At 53.4% G+C, this 16,443-nt stretch overlaps 1 protein-coding gene across 1 annotated transcript; it reads left to right on the top strand.

Annotated features, from left to right (window-relative positions):
* Nucleotides 1-3,460: 3,460 nt before the first annotated feature.
* On the top strand, nucleotides 3,461-11,648 carry ADAMTS4 (ADAM metallopeptidase with thrombospondin type 1 motif 4). The gene is made up of 9 exons (XM_036831570.1): nucleotides 3,461-4,535; nucleotides 5,643-5,966; nucleotides 6,219-6,351; nucleotides 6,913-7,083; nucleotides 7,811-8,097; nucleotides 8,205-8,391; nucleotides 8,645-8,820; nucleotides 9,758-9,933; nucleotides 10,428-11,648. Exons 1-9 carry the CDS (start codon nucleotides 3,876-3,878, stop codon nucleotides 10,852-10,854), a joined length of 2,541 nt encoding a protein of 846 aa, XP_036687465.1. The 5' UTR covers nucleotides 3,461-3,875; the 3' UTR covers nucleotides 10,855-11,648.
* The last annotated feature ends 4,795 nt before the right edge of the window (nucleotides 11,649-16,443 follow it).

The following is a 16,443-nucleotide window of genomic DNA, read 5'->3' as shown; positions in this document are numbered from 1 at the left end:
TCTAAGGCTGAGCAGGAGAAACTTGCAGTTTCTGCTGCGGGCAGCGGCGCCCCTCGCGCACCATCGCCGAGCTGCCTGCGCGCCTTAGAAAGTGCCCTGCCGCCCGGAGCCAGGCGGACACTCACATGGGGGCCCTTCCCCACTCCTCGCCTGAGCTGCACCGCTGCTGTAGCCCTGCTCTCTGGTTGTGTCTGAGCCCTGCCCTTCTGGGGTAGCCCCGGGCTTTGCTACCCCAGAATCCAAAATTACCTCTTTATCCCCGAATCCAAAAGATTCGGAGCCGGGAGAGCTAGCTAATTTCCAGACGGCCTAAATGGGTTAGGGAATAGGGGCCCAAGTGGGGCTGGGCGGGTCTGAGAGCTTCTGCCAAAGTAAAATGAAAAAAGAGTAGGATGCGAAGGCCACCAGCATTGGAACGGGCTGCTGGGGTGTGTAGGAGCCACCTCATGAGGAGAGGAGGTCCCCTATGGGTGACCCTGCTATCTGCCAGGCTTCCAGAACACACAGAATTACAGACCCAAGAAGTGCCCTTAGCGATGCCTCGCACCCCACTTCCATCCTGGGTCAGTCTCTTTTACCTCATATCTTTCTTTTTTTTTTTTTTATTTATTTATTTTTAACTGCATTGGGTCTTCATTGCTGCACGCGGGCTTTCTCTAGTTGCAGCGAGCGGGGGCTTCTCACTGTGATGACTTCTGTTGTTGCGGAGCACAGGCTCTAGGCATAGCTTCAGTAGTTGTGGCACGTGGGCTCAGTAGCTGTGGCTCGCGGGCTCTAGAGCTCAGGCTCAGTAGTTGTGGTGCATGGGCTTAGTTGCTCCGCGGCATGTGGGATCTTCCCAGACCAGGGCTCGAACCCATGTCCCCTGCACTGGCAGGCGGATTCTTAACCACTGTGCCACCAGGGAAGTCCTACCTCATACCTTTCTGACCTGGCCTCTGTACTGGCCAACGGCATAGAAATGCAGTACCAGCAGGAGTCTGATCCTAATCCTGTGTGGAAGAGACAAAGAGGAGTTCCAGCCTTGGAGCTAGTTCCTGTTCTCTCTGCCTCCAAGCCCAGCTCCAGCTGGGCCACCCGTTAACTTTGCACATCCCTCCCACTTGGGGCCTGGAAAGAGGCCTTCCCCAGATCTCCTTCAGACAGGGTGCCTGGGCCACAGCCCACCAGCAGGACAGCAGGGTGGGGCAGACAGACCAGGAGAGTGGCAGAGACAGGGAATTCTTAGCTACAAAGAAAGAGGGGAAAGCCAGACTTCTAGCCTGGGAGTTGACCTAATGGGAACCGTACCAAAGGGCGAGGCCATATCCCTGGCTGTGGGAACTGACTGGGACCTGGGTGGGCTCGGCAGCCCTCACAGAGCCAGACAGAGGCTGTGCGTCCCTGCCCCCCTCATTCCCCACCGTCTCCCTGGGGCTTCTCTCCCGGTATAGCTGAAACACAGTGAATGTGGTGATAGTGAGGGAGGACGATGTGGGGACTGCATTTATTTGCCCTAATCCAGCCTAGGAGAAGTCAGGATAGACTCCGGGCTGCTTGGCCCTAGGGGCAACTTGAGCTGGAACTAGGGTGAGGGATCCTGGGGGGCTGCCTAGGACACGGCATCTTTTGTGCCTTCTCCCTGCTGCCAGCACCCCCCACACACACTGCTGCTGTTACTCTAAGGCCTTTTGTCTCTCACTGCTTACTCGCCCCCTTTGTCCTCATCTCAGATGCGGGTGAAAAGGGGCAGTAAGAGTCCTCTGGTGATAGCTCCTCTTGCCCCTGCCCCTTCTGGTCTCCCATCCTTTGTCTGACTCCTGCAGCACCAACCCCCTCCACTTAGGACCAGGGTCAGGGCATGTGGTGGGTCCTGCAGTCAGAAGGGGGTGGGTGATACGGGAAGTGATGGTCACCAGGGCAGGTATTAGCAACCTGAGCAGGAAGGGAGTGGAAAAGGAAGTATTTTGGCGGATGGGATGTGGAGAACAGGAGGTGACTAGGCAGAGAGTGAATAGAGGAATGGGGGCAGGGGCAGGTGGTCTGCCTCTGGGAAAGGAAAGTGCTGACTGTACTCTCCTTCCTGGGGATATCCTGGGGAAAGGAGTGGCCATAGCATGGGGTGAGCAGAAATTGCCCCCACTTCTGAACCCTTTCCTTCCTTGTCTTGAGAATCCACCCCCAAGACTTCTTTGCTGAGTTCTCTCCAGTCCCAAACCAAGGGAATCATTTTGCTTCCTTTCCCTAACATTACCTCTTCCTCCCCAAGCACTCTCTCCATCCCAGGCACTGGGTTCCTGTTTCTCTCAGTTCCCTAATTTTCCTGTACACACAATGCTGCAACCACCCTCTCCCTGTCCCATGGGGAATGAGAAATAAAAGATTACTAGATATTCCAGGAACCACTGGGTCCTTAGGACAAGGTGGGGCCGAAAAGGGGAACCAGGTGGGGATTCCCTCTGATGGATTGGCATAGGGTACTTCTGGGTTCCTGAGAAAGCATGTCTTTCCTGTGCTGGGGGCTGGCTGACTTGAGGCTGGGGGAGGGTTTAGGGCAGTTGGGAGTGGGTAGGAGCAGGGCCAAGAGCCTGGGGGAAGCTACTGGGAGCCGGGCCAGGGAAATGGGGAGTCAGGAAGTGGGGAGGGGGAGCTCTGGGGGGAATGGAGGCTGGAGGCAGAATGGCTGTCTGGGCTTCTGAGGGGGCGGGGAATGGTAATTCAGGAAAGGGGATCCTGAGGGAGAGAAGAGGCGTTAGGGAAGAGGAGGTGCCACCCTAGATCTTCCTTCTATAAAAGAAAGAGTCGTTAACCCCTCCTGCCTTGTCCTCTGCCGGCTCCATGTGCCCATTCTAAGCAGACTCATATCCTACCTTTGGACAGTACACTGCCTGATCACCGTCTCCTTGCCTGCCCCTTCTCCCTGCCTCCTGTACTCTCTCCAGCTGCTTGGTCCCATCCTGAGCAGTGTCAAGCCACCTCCTTTCTTTGTTCTGCCCTCTTGATGCTTCCTTACCTGTTCCCCACCCTCTTTCCCTGGCAGCTCACTCAGTTCCCTCGGCCCTGGAAACCAGCCTCTAGGGGCATCATGAGGGATCCCTGAGAAAAGGGAGGATGTGCCAGGTTAGACAGTGGGAGCTAGAATTCTCCTGGGACCATGGTCCTTTCTTCGCGTGCTTTCCAGGGCCTTTCTCTGACTTCCTACCCCTCCTGGGGCTCTGTCCCACCAAAAAGGGAAAGAGACAGCTGAGAGCCGACTGTGGGGTTTGGGAAAAGGCTATGTCATCAGCTGGCCCAGTGCCTATGATCCATCCGGCTGCTAGAGATTCCCCTCCCCTGGGCAAGTCCCATTTTTTTTTTAAAGGAAAACAAAAACTAGATTTTTGGGAAGCAATGAAACACCCATCTGAGTCCTACCACCAGAGCTCCTGGCTGAATGGCTTATAGCTCAGCCAATCGTAGTGACTCAGGATGCTTAAAAGAGCTGGCGCGGAGAAAGGCTGGGAAGAACTCACAGGGAGACCCACAGACACATAGACACGGGAGAGAGAGGAGGAGAAAGACAGAAACAAAGGCACGGCGGAAGGAGGCAGAGAGAGGACAGGCACAGAAGCGAAGCCAGACAGAGTCTGAGGGAGTGCAAAGGGAGAGGCCAGAGAAGCTGCAGAAGACACAGGCAGGGAGAAACAAAGATCCAGGAGAGGAGGGTGTGGGAGGAGAGTTTGGAGGAACCAGACCACTAGGCACCTCTCCTAAGCCTAAGGGCCAAGTTTTCTCCATCTCCTCTGAAGGTCCCCAGACCCTCTGAAAATTCTGCCTCTGACCCTGGCAGGGGTCCGAGCGCCCAGGCTGCAGAGAGGAGCTTTCCAAAGCCAGGGCGGGGAGGACTTGGTGCCCAGATGGCCTCAGTCCCTCCCAGCTTCAGCACCAGTGCCATGTCCCGGACGGACTCGCATCCCGGGAGGGGCTTGGCGGGGTGCTGCCTGTGGGGAATCCAACCCCGCCTGCTGCTCCCCACCGTGCCCGTCTCCGGGCCGCTTCTGCTGCTGCTGGCCTCCCTTCTGCCCTCAGCCTGGCCGGCCAGCCCCCTGCCCCGGGAGGAGGAGATCGTGTTTCCAGAGAAGCTCAACGACAGCGTCCTGCCTGGTTTGGGCACCCCTGCCAGGCTGTCGTACCGCTTGCCGGCCTTTGGGGAGATGCTGCTACTAGAGCTGGAGCAGGACCCCGGCGTGCGGGTGGAGGGGCTGACGGTGCAATACCTGGGCCGGGCGCCTGAGCTCCTGGGCGGGGCAGAGCCGGGCACCTACCTCACTGGCACCATCAATGGAGATCCGGAGTCGGTGGCATCTCTGCACTGGGATGGGGGAGCTCTGTTAGGGGTGCTGCAGTATCGAGGGACCGAACTCCACATCCAGCCCCTGGAAGGAGGCACCCCTAACTCTGCTGGTGGGCCTGGGGCTCACATCCTACGCCGGAAGAGTCCTGCCAGCGGCCAGGGCCCCATTTGCAACGTCCAGGCTCCTCCCGGGAACCCCAGTTCCAGCCCACGAAGAGCCAAGGTAGGCAGCCCTGGAGTCTGTGTCCTGCAGTGTCCTCCTGCCATGTCTGTCCTACTGACCCCTATTCACCTTCTCTCCACCCACTTCCACTTCTGGCCAGTCTGCTGCTTCCCTCCCTTCTGCCTGCCTTTTCTCTTTCCACTGGCCTCCTTTCCTGGGAAGGCTCTGGCTTTTCCCTGCCCCAACCCTTCTCCTAGCCAGACCGCTGATCCCAAGGGGGTTCCCAGAGGTGGGTCAGAGACTCTATGCTGGGAATGACTGCTCTCCCTCCCCACCCCGACCCTGCCTGGCCATGGCATCCTACTGGCACCGTCCCCAACAATGAGGCCCTCCTGATAGCCCCTTGGCCTTGACTCTTTTCTGGGCCTCAAATTTGATTTTCACCACTAGCTAAAGGAGTGAGGTTTGAGGCCCAAGAGATTGGCCTCTGGCTTCTGATGCTGTCTTCAAAATTGTTCTGGCAAACTGCAAACTAGGGCAGGAGTGGACCGGGGAGGAAAGGCATCCTGAACCCCCTTCTGGTCTGTCCCCTTCCCACATTGCGGACTGACTGCAAGGCTGCCTGAGGCTCCGTCCTTTCCTCCCTCCCACTCCCAGTCTCCCCCCTTCTTCCCTTCCTTCCTCCCTCCCTCTCTAGCTTTAATCCAGACCAGACGCTCCCTCCACACCCGCCACGCTGAGATCTGGCCCTGGCCCTAGCTGCTGACTGAATTGTTCCTCCAACCACACAGGGCAGACACGTTGCAGCCCAGCCCTCTAGCCTCAGTCCTGCAGCCCCAGACACACTCAGGCCTGGGGGACCCCAAAGTCCCTCCCAGAGGCAGTCCCAGCTGCTTTTCACCTCTTGGGCCCACATAGCCCTGGGACGTGGCATCCCCATCCCCTCCCCTTCTCAGAACCAGCAGATGATTTCTCAGCGTTACCACAAAAGCCCTGGGATTTGTAGTTGGGGGGGAGGCCCCACCAAGACCCATCAGGAATCCCGTGGGATGTATGTGGCCCAGCTGCCTCTGCTGAGTTCCAGACCCAGGAAGTAAGGGAGGGGAGAAGTGATCCATGGGTCTGGGAGGCTATTTCAGGATCCTCCTCCCCTTTTTTCCTCTCCAGCGCTTTGCTTCACTGAGTAGATTTGTGGAGACCCTGGTGGTGGCAGATGACAAGATGGCGGCATTTCACGGTGGTGGGCTAAAGCGCTACCTGCTGACGGTCATGGCAGCGGCGGCCAAGGCCTTCAAGCACCCAAGCATCCGCAACCCTGTCAGCTTGGTGGTGACTCGGCTAGTGATTCTGGGGCCAGGTGAGGAAGGGCCCCAAGTAGGGCCCAGTGCCGCCCAGACCCTGCGCAGCTTCTGTGCCTGGCAGCGAGGACTCAACACCCCCGAGGACTCGGACCCTGACCACTTTGACACAGCCATTCTGTTTACCCGTCAGGTGAGGCCCCAATCAGCACCTCAGGCCATGCACTGCACAACTCCAAGAAGCACCACTGCACAGACTGTGATGTAAAATGGTGCCCCTGGAGTTGTTCCACCTGGTGCCTGGCCCCAGCCACACTGCCAGTGCTATCTGGGCCCTGACGGTGCTGGATACGCAGTGCCCAGTTCTCCACTAATCTGGATCTCAGCTCAATGGACGCTGGTGTCTTGGTTCCTCATGTGTTGTCTCTGATCTCCCTCTCCACAGGACCTGTGTGGGGTCTCTACTTGTGACACTCTAGGCATGGCTGATGTGGGCACTGTGTGTGACCCAGCTCGGAGCTGTGCTATCGTGGAGGATGATGGGCTCCAATCAGCCTTCACTGCTGCTCATGAACTGGGTAAGGTGGGGGTGGGGTCATGGGGCACCTGTGATGAGTGAGAGAGCCATCAGGGGTGAGGTGAGGGGACAGTGAGCTCACTGGGGTACAAATGCAGGTCACAAGGTGTTTCTTCCTTTTCCCCAGGCCTAGGTCCAGGGCCGTTACCCTTCTCTGCTCCGGATGTAGACAAACATTTAGATTTTTCTATTAAATGAGATAGTGTGTAGGAATCTACTGTGAACTGTGTGTGTGTGTTTGGAGGGGAGGTGGCACAGTACTGAGAGAGATTATTCACAAGAGTCAGTGATAGAGTGGATGGAATCAGGGTTGGGAACGTTGACTATAAGGAAAAGTGGGTAGGGAGGGGTCCTGAGTGTATCATGGGGAGAGGGGAGACAGAGCAAGGGGGGCTACATATTGAGAAGCCCTTGGAGCACCAGAAAGAGATTGGGGGGGCAAGTTGGGATGGGGAATGGATCTGACCATCCGTAGCTGCACCCAGGCTTATGATGGGCCTGCAACCCCCTGAGGGCACAGGGATGAGACCCTTGGACCCTAACAGGGCCTCTGCTCCCACAGGCCATGTCTTCAACATGCTCCATGACAACTCAAAGCCATGTGTTGGTCTGAATGGGCCTGGGAGTACCTCCCGCCATGTCATGGCTCCTGTGATGGCTCACGTGGATCCCGAGGAGCCCTGGTCCCCCTGCAGTGCCCGCTTCATCACTGACTTCCTGGACAATGGCTATGGTAAGCAGATGGTACTCCCCTTTCCCTGTGCAGGACCCAGTTCCTGCCCCCCACTGTACTTTCTCTTCTGCTGCATTTCACATGGGCCAAATTGACTCCTTCCAATGTGCCTCCTCTGCAGTGTGGGATGGGGTGAGAAATGCTGCTGCCTTTGTGTGGCTCCCACTTCCTCTCAGAATAAATAGCACAGCTACAAGAGGCAAGTTTTGGCTCAAAAGAATTAGAACTGACCTTCTAAGGGCCACAAGTATCCAACACTGGAAGGGGCTAGTTGTGAAAGGAGGTGACTGCCTTGTCACTTGAGTTGTGCATGCCTAGCAGTATGACTATGATGGGCAGGGCTGTTGATGAGAAGCAGACTCAAGAATTCTGTAGCTGGTTAGGACAGGTAGGAAGATCTAGTGCTTTGAGTTCCTATCCTGATCCTATTCTTTAGATGTGTGTAGATGTGTGACTGTAAGTCACCTCACTTCTATGTAGCTGATCTGTAAAATACGCATAATAATGGTAACTACCTCATAGGCTTTGGCCATGATTCAACACGATACTGTTGGTCAAGCATTTAGCCAATGTTCATCACATAATAAGCATTGAATAAATTTAGCTGCTATTTAAAGCTTCTTCCAGTCCTAGAATTTGGATTTTAGGATCTTTCAGGCCCTGGGGAGCCCAAGGCTGGCACCCCTTCAACCTACTGGTGACTTCATACCCCTGCCTCTTTTCCCAGGGCACTGTCTCTTAGACAAGCCAGAGGCTCCCCTGCATCTGCCTGTGACTTTCCCCGGCAAGGACTATGATGCTGACCGCCAGTGCCAGCTGACCTTTGGGCCTGACTCACGCCATTGTCCGCAGCTGCCGCCGCCCTGTGCTGCCCTCTGGTGCTCTGGCCATCTCAATGGCCACTCCATGTGCCAGACCAAGCATTCACCCTGGGCTGATGGTACCCCCTGTGGGCCTGCACAGGCCTGTATGGGTGGCCGCTGCCTCCACGTGGACCAGCTCCAGGACTTCAATGTGAGATCCCAAGGGCAGGGGAGGGGCAGAGGGCCTGGGGGAATAGGGGGTAGCCCTGAGCCCAAGAGAGTGTGTTTATCCCACTCTTCCGTTCTGTCCTTCTGCAGATCCCACAGGCTGGTGGCTGGGGCCCCTGGGGATCATGGGGTGACTGCTCTCGGAGCTGTGGAGGTGGTGTCCAGTTCTCTTCCCGGGACTGCACACGGCCCATCCCCCGGAATGGTGGCAAGTACTGTGAGGGCCGCCATACCCGCTTTCGTTCCTGCAATACCCAGGACTGCCCAACTGGCTCAGGTGAGGAGTGGGAGGGATGGGAGCCTTGGGAGGGATTGGTAGGACAGAAAGTGCTGTCCCTTGAGTTCAGGGACCAAGAAGGTGTTGACTGTCCCTGCTGTTGAGGGGAGTGACTTTACCCTTCAGGAAAGTGACAGGTAGTCTGTGGGGGAGAGAGCTGCCATGCTGTCTGGAGGTCTGAGAGGCTAGGTAGAGGGGCTGGTGGGGCGGCGTGAGGAGAGAGGGGCTCTGACTGTCCATTTTAACCCTACAGCACTGACCTTCCGTGAAGAGCAGTGTGCTGCCTACAACCACCGCACTGACCTCTTCAAGAACTTCCCAGGGCCCATGGACTGGGTTCCTCGCTACACAGGTGTGGCGCCCCGGGACCAGTGCAAACTCACCTGCCAGGCCCGGGCACTGGGCTACTACTATGTGCTGGAGCCACGGGTGAGGACCAGGATGCCCCAGGGCCCTGTCTAAGCTCACACACTGCCCAAGCCGCCCTCTACTTTCTGATGGCAGAGATCCCAAACAGCACTATTGCTGGCGTTCCCACAGCCATGCCCGGCCAGCCCAGGGGTCCACTCAGACTTCTCTGTCCGTGGGTATTTAGAAAACTAGCCCTGGACTCTGGATAAGTTGCCAATCAGGCAGCTCTAGCCTGTCCTATTTCCCTTGGTTTCTTTCCCTCTCTCTCCCCCACCTTCCAGTACTCCATTTTGTGAGAATGGAAGTGTGTGGACTTTTGGGCACTTCTCTGCCCCCTTCCCATGGGCTCCTCTGGCAAATTACAGTGGTGGCCTCATTGAGCTCATGGATGGCCAGTCCCTCACTGGACAGGCCTCCTGGAGACAGCGATGTCCCTGCACCCCCTCTCTGTGATAGGGCCCTGGGTTGAGGCTGAAGAAGGAAGAACAAGCCTAGCAGTTTTGCATCCTTCACCCCTGTTCTGGGGAAAATGCCTGCAGGTTGACTGCCCTCTAGTGTCCAGCTGGGACGGTACCACCAAGATTTAGGGCTTGGTGTTGCGACTCGGACCAGCAATTCCCCTGTTGGCTTCTCTGCTTGCCAGTTGTGTAACCTTAGGGCAAGCTCCTAATCTTTCTAAACCTCAGTGTTCCATCTCTACAAACCTCAAACAGTGGTTGTGAGATTTATATAGCACTTAGCACAGTGCCTAATTCATAGTGAGTGCTCTGAAAATGGTGGCTTTTATGATTATCATCCCTTACAGTGGCTGGGGTTCCCTCCACACTCCATCCACATTCTCTCCCTCATGCAACATTTCTGGCATCCCCTCCCTGATGGGATATGGGTCTTGTTCGATTTACCAGCCCGTTTTGACTAAGGAAGACCCTTTGATCACTCCCTCTCTTCTCCTCAGGTGGTAGATGGGACGCCCTGTTCCCCAGACAGCTCCTCAGTCTGTGTCCAGGGCCGCTGCATCCATGCCGGCTGTGACCGCGTCATTGGCTCCAAAAAGAAATTTGACAAGTGCATGGTGTGCGGTGGGAATGGTTCTAGCTGCAGCAAGCAGTCTGGCTCCTTCAGAAAATTCAGGTTCATTCACTATTTATTTCCTCCTCCCACCTTCCGGAACGCTGTTCTGGGCCCTGGGGATACAGAGGTGAATTCAACACTGCTTCTCCTCTCAAAGAGCTGACGTACAGTCTAGTAGGGGAGACAGACGAGTACGCAGTTACAGCGCAGTGTCCCACCTGCTCAAAGGGTCAGCCTGGGCTGCTGTGAGGGCACTTGTGGGCATCAGGGAAGGCTTCCCAGGAGGTGACCTCCCTTCTGGAGGAAGAATAGGAATTGCACAGGCACCAAGGAGGCGGGGCTTAGATGGGCACCTCAGTAAGGGGGCAGCAGGTGTAAAGGCCCAGAGAGAAGAGGAAGGAGGGCACATTTGCATGTAGCTCAGATCTAGGCTGGACAGCTCACGTAGGTCTGGGGAGACAACCTTCTACACACATACAATCATACAAACACAGCTCAGAAAGGCTGAGAGGATTCAGGAAGATGCTGAGTTCTCCTCTACTCCTTGCACACAGGTACGGATACAACAATGTGGTCACCATCCCTGCAGGGGCCACCCACATCCTGGTCCGGCAGCAGGGTACCCCTGGTGTCCGGAGCCTCTACCTGGCCCTGAAGCTCCCCGATGGCTCCTATGCCCTCAATGGTGAATACACGCTGATACCCTCCCCCACAGACGTGGTCCTGCCCGGGGCAGTCAGCTTGCGCTACAGCGGGGCCACTGCAGCCTCGGAGACACTGTCCGGCCACGGGCCCCTGGCTCAGCCCTTAACGCTGCAGGTCCTGGTGGCTGGCAACCCCGAGAACGTACGCCTCCGCTACAGCTTCTTCGTGCCCTGGCCAGCCCCTTCAACGCCACGCCCCCCTCCCCAGGACTGGCTGCACCGCAAGGCCCAGATTCTGGAGATCCTCCGGCGGCGCTCCTGGGCGGGCAGGAAATAACCTCACCGTCCCGGCTGCCCTTTCTGGGCACCGGGGCCTCGGACTTGGCTGGGAGAATGAGGGGGCTCGGCAGCTGTCTCGCAACGAGACACAGTGGGGGAGGGGCTGTGATGTGAGCCCGCCCCTCCTCTCTGCCCTACCGAGCAGGCTGGCCCTGCCCGGGTTTCCTGCCCTGGATGGCTGGTGGATGGAAGGGGCTGGGAGATAGTCCCCTATCTAAACTGCCCCCTCTGCCCTGCTGGTCACAGGAGGGAGGGGGAAGGCAGGGTAGACCCCGGTTGTATTTATTTAGTATTTATTCACTTTTATTTAGCACCAGGGAAGGGGATGAGGGCCAGGGTCCTGGGGAAACTGACCCCCTGCCCTCATAGCCCTCACCCTGTCTAGGAAATCCAGGGTGGTGGTGATAGGCGTAAGTGATCTGTGTGTGTGTGTGTGTGTGTGTGTGTGAGAAGATGTGTGTGTGTGTGTGTGTGTGTGTGTGTGTGTGTGTATGAGGTTCCTCCTGCCCAGCTTTCCTCTCCCTGAATTTTATTTTCTGGGAAAGGAAGAGTCAAGGGTAGGATAGGCCTTCAGGGAGTAAGGGATTATCATATTTTTAAATATAAATTGAATTCTGCTATTTATGTGCTCCTTTTGGAGTCAGACAGATGTGGGTTGCACCCTGGCTCCACATCTCTGAACACTAGTTTCCTCATTTGACAATAATAATACCTCCCTTGGAAATTTGTTATAAGGATTAATGTAAATAAAGAACTAGCATAATGCCTAGCACTTGGTAAGTGCTCAACAAATGTCAGCTGCTGTCAGTTATTATTATCACCACCTTACCGTCCTCGGCTCCACTGTCCATGGAGTCTGCAGTGCATTTGAAGGTGGCAAAGATCTGCATCAGTGGTGCCTGCCCTTGTCCCCAGGCCCAATTCCTTTGGTTGGCAGAGCCCTAGCCTGGATTCTGAAGGACTGTCAGAGAAAGGACAGTTCTGTCCCTGATCTCTGGAGGATCCCAACCACATGGAGGCGTAATAAACACTTGGCTACAAGCACAATTGACAAGAACACGAATGTGAAAGATAACTAGAACGACTACCGTCAAAACAAACAAGCGCTTAGTAATGAGAGTGCTAGTTGAGGGGGTTGGGGGGAGCTGTTATAGAAAGAGCACTGGAGCCGGGAGCCCATGGGTCTGAATCTAAGTTGGGGTTCAGCGTCTTCCTAGCTGGTAGTGGTGGGTAAGTCACGGATGTTGAGCCTTAGGTTGCTCATGTGTGTAATGGGGCTAAAAAATACCTGTTCCCACAGGGTTGTTCTGAACAAATGTTACCATATTTTCAAAATAGTGAAGGCTGTACCCATGTGAGAAAATAGTGAAGGCTGCACCCATGTGAGAGGTTATCCTTATGACTACTGAGTGACTGGGACAGGGTCCCCAGAATCAACCAGTGTAAACCCAGCAGACTTCTTTGAAGATGTGATGTTAGAATGGAATTTAATAAGAGGAGTAGGGGATAGTCAGGAGGGCAAAAAAAAAGGCATGGAGAGGGAGCTGAGGTGAGGGGGAGCCAGGTGTTCAGTGGTGGCGGAAATCAGTTCTACTTTTCCTTCTGAGCAGGTGACTTTGCTTAAGGGAACAGGGTTGGGAAAGGGTGGCAGGTGGACCCTGCAAGAATTTATAGAGTCTTGCCTGGTAGTAGCAGGACTGCTAGGGATCGGAGAAGGGCTGAATGTGGAGGTGAGGGAGGAACTATAGGTAAAGAAGACCCTGAGGAGGGAGTGGAAGAGGGGGAAACGGGGGAACTAGGGGTGCTTCACTCTGCCGTAGTAGCTCTTAGCTGGGCCGCCCAATACTGCTCGGGATATAGTGCTGGGACTAGGGGATTAAGGCAAGCCATGGAGAGTGTAGCAGTTGTGTGCATCTGCTCACTGGGGCTGGGCTTCGCTGCTCAAGTTCTGTACGAGGTAGCGCCTTACACAGTGCCCTGGACTTTGTACCACCGAGCATGGCACTTACTCCCTTGGCAGCACTGGGAACAGGGCAGCCCCCTACTCTGCTCAGCTTCTTTTATTCCGTATGCGTGGCCCCCACTGCTGTGCTTGGGCCCAGGCCCTTCCTCCTGTCCTCCTACCAACCAGGCTAGAGGAGGGAGAAACAGGAGAGTGGGACAAGGCCAGAGCGATCTTCAACTATTTCATCTGATTAGCAAAATTGGACCACCAATAACATGTTTATAGACAGACCTTAATACTATGAGCTGATGGTACAATAAGCAGAGTTCTGTGCTAAGTAGATGTAAAGTACAAACGCAAACAATACACAAATAAAGATGCTCACTGCCGTCTGGGGGAAGGTTCTGTACTATACCTCCACAAAGAGAAACATTGGATGGTACAAAGAACTGTACGATAAGGGCAAATTGACCTGTACAGAGATTGATGCCTGGGCTTAATGGGCTATGAGGGTTAAGGAGGGTGAGTCTTGGGCTGGACCTTGAGGAACAGGTAATCATGATAGCCCTTCTTACGTTTCTTTAGTGCCGACGGTAATAAATCACTTCTATCCATTATTTTAAGAGAAAGCCCTTTACTCACTGAGTAGGCTTCTGACTGCCATGAAGCAGTTTTTCCTGGAAAGTTACTGAGTTTAGAGGCTACCTGTGTGATTGGGTGTTGGGGTGGGGGGCGGGGAGGCATACAGTGAAAGAGAAGAGAAGAGAGAGCTACTCCTCAAAGAGAATTGATGGGTATCCTGGCCCTAAATCCCTAGCAAGGCCTCACCCCTTCCTGGAATGTTCTCGCCCATACCACCCTTCCCAGACCCAGGCTGTAGACTGCCTAATATCCTGATGTCAGGAGTGAACAAGTTCTTGCTATGGATGTGGGGAGGGCCTACCTCCCTCAAAGAGCCAAGATGAGCTCTGACTCCTCAGTCGGCCCACTTATTGCCTTCATGGGCCTGAGCTGGGGTGTGGGTGTACAAGCAGGAGGAGAAACAGGAATAACAGGAAGGAAGAAGGCATGGAGACAGTTCAAGTATCTGGTCCTTAAGGGAAAAAGAATGGTGATGAGCTGGAGGAAGAAGACTAGGTGACTGCTGAGAGAGCCCCGTCCCTGCAGAAGTTCAAGGAGAGATGGACAACTATTTTATGGGATGGCAAGTGTGCCTGTGTGTTCAAGGTGGGGGAAGAGGTCGAAGCAATAACTGTGAGTTGGGCCAGTTTCTTTAAGTTCTTTCTGTCCCTGAGATTCTCGACTTCAGTGATTAGAGCGGAGGAAATCTGGGCATTTGTCCAACCCCTGTTTGTGTGGTGGGGGTGGGAGAGCCAGCATTCCTGAGGGGTGCCGTGGGAGCAACTACTCGGTTACATTTCTACTCCATCTCTGGCTCCACTTCTTTATAATCTCCATACGGTATTACAGTGTTTTGTTTTCTAAAATACCAGATTGATAGTAATTGACAAAACCAGCATCCCATTGGTCAGGACTTGTGGGGGAGGAAGGGGGAAGAAAGTAGAACTTAATGTGGTAACATTTTATTGGCTCAGAGGATGCTTCTGAACCAGTTGAACACCTTCCCCATTGACTGTCGCTGGGGGCAAGCTAAAATCATTGGCAGCAAGAGTAACCAGCTGACAGCTGTGGAAAACCACCAGTTCTAAAAATGCTCAGAAAGAGGCAGATGAGGGGAGGGGGGGAACAACAATACCGAACAACTTCCTCAGATAGGACCTTATATGGGGACAGGCCCAGAGAACTTAAGTAGCTTTAGGAAGGAAAGGGAGGGGAGGAAGTATAGATTGAAGGCATCCCTCACAATCTTTGGGCAACCAATAACAGGCCCTACAAACCCAGTAATAAACAAATACACAAACAGTGACACACATTGACATACACATGTCCAACTCCATAGAGATACATTAGCACATTCTCTTGATAATGTAGATGCAAATAAGCATTGAGAAGCTGAAAATGTGAGAACTGGGGCCTGAAAATGGGTCAGAGAAAATATATTAATTGACCTAATTCCCCAGTGAGAATGAATTGTTCACCCCACTTATTTGTTCAATAAATAAGCCATTATGTTATAAACTAGAATCAAATCATTCTCTCACAGTGTCTGGAAAGGGCACAGATTTTTGGAGTCAGACTGAATCTAAGCTTTGCAAGAGCCAAGATGTAATGGCATGATCTTAAATTACTTGATCTCTGTGAGCCTCAGTTTCTTTATCTGTAAAATGGGTATATTACCACCTGCGTTATGGAGAGGTTGTCAGAACTTAAGAATATAATGATGTAAATGCTTGACCCTGTGTGTGGCTTCTAGTAAGTGTCAATACATGCTGATTCTCTTCCCCTCAAATCTCTTCCGTTCCCTGTTCCCTTCCCACTCCTGCATTAGCATGAGAAAATAAGTATACCAAGGAACTTTCTAGGTCAGATCTAAAATGGGCTATTTTGTAGAATTTGTGCCAAAAGTTCTAGGTTACTTTCAGGGGATAATAAAAAGGAAGACATGGTCTCTGTCCTCAGAGAGTTCATAGTCTGGTGGCTAAGACAGTCAGGTAAGACAAAGATTCCAGACCTGTGTGATAGGTGCCATGATAGAAGAGGGGCATAGAATATGGGGTCAAGGAAGTGTTCCTGGAGGAGGTGCCTGCCTCCCCTTCTAGAAGTAAGCTATAAGGGCTTTTGGAGAGTAGGGTAGTGGTGGAAGAAAAAAGAACTTCTGCTTGCTAGGTCAGCTCCCAGGCTTTGCTCTGTTATGCAAAATCAAAGTAAAGTGAACAGACTTGAAGCTGGTGGATAATTCTGTAAGCAACTGAGTCGAGTTGGAAGGCGTAGTTTTGGGGAGAAGCTACCATCTCGGTAGAAAATGTTAAGTGGGGGAGAGAGGATTTTAAAGACATTGAGCTGTGTATTAAAATGTGCTCCTGCTTCACTCTCCCCTCCCCCATGCCTCTGATGTTTCCTTGAGAAACTAAGTAGAGATTTAAATTATGTTAAATTCGTTTTTTTTATTACTAGACTGGGTTTCTTCTGTTATGTTGTGTGTCATGACTGGGCCTCTAGGGGCCCCAGGATTTATTCAGAATACAGAAAGATAGGATGTTGTGGTGGAAACCAGCATATAAGAATTTAAGGTTTCAGAAACTAGCAATTCTCGGGGATGACTAAGCCCAGGATGTGGCCAGGGTGAAAAGGAGTAGAGATGAAGGTTCTTGAAAACGGAGCTTGCAAATGAATGTAGAGGAGTTATCAGAAGATGGTAGGTAGGAGGGATAAGAAGGTGAAGGTCAGTTTTACAAGAGTAGGACACCGTGGACGAGCAGAGGCTGAGGAAGGGTCCTCTAGAAGAACTACATTTCAATTTTCTGTATGTCTGTCTTTTCCTCTACACAGTGAGATCTTTTAAAAAAAAATGAGGGCTTTTACTTGGCTCTTACTTGGTGCTCAAAATCAGATGTATTGAATATCTGCTGTCTGCTGGCCCTTTTCCATAATTCTCACTAATTATCACAAAACCACGTAAGATGGGTTCACTGTGTGGATGAAACCCAGAGAGTGTATTGCTGAACATCACACAGCCAGTGG

Source organism: Balaenoptera musculus, chromosome 1, assembly GCF_009873245.2.
Source record: "Balaenoptera musculus isolate JJ_BM4_2016_0621 chromosome 1, mBalMus1.pri.v3, whole genome shotgun sequence".
Lineage (NCBI taxonomy): Eukaryota > Metazoa > Chordata > Mammalia > Artiodactyla > Balaenopteridae > Balaenoptera > Balaenoptera musculus.
The sequence above is the reverse complement of the archived record's forward strand: the minus strand, read 5'-3'. Positions and strand labels throughout refer to the sequence as shown.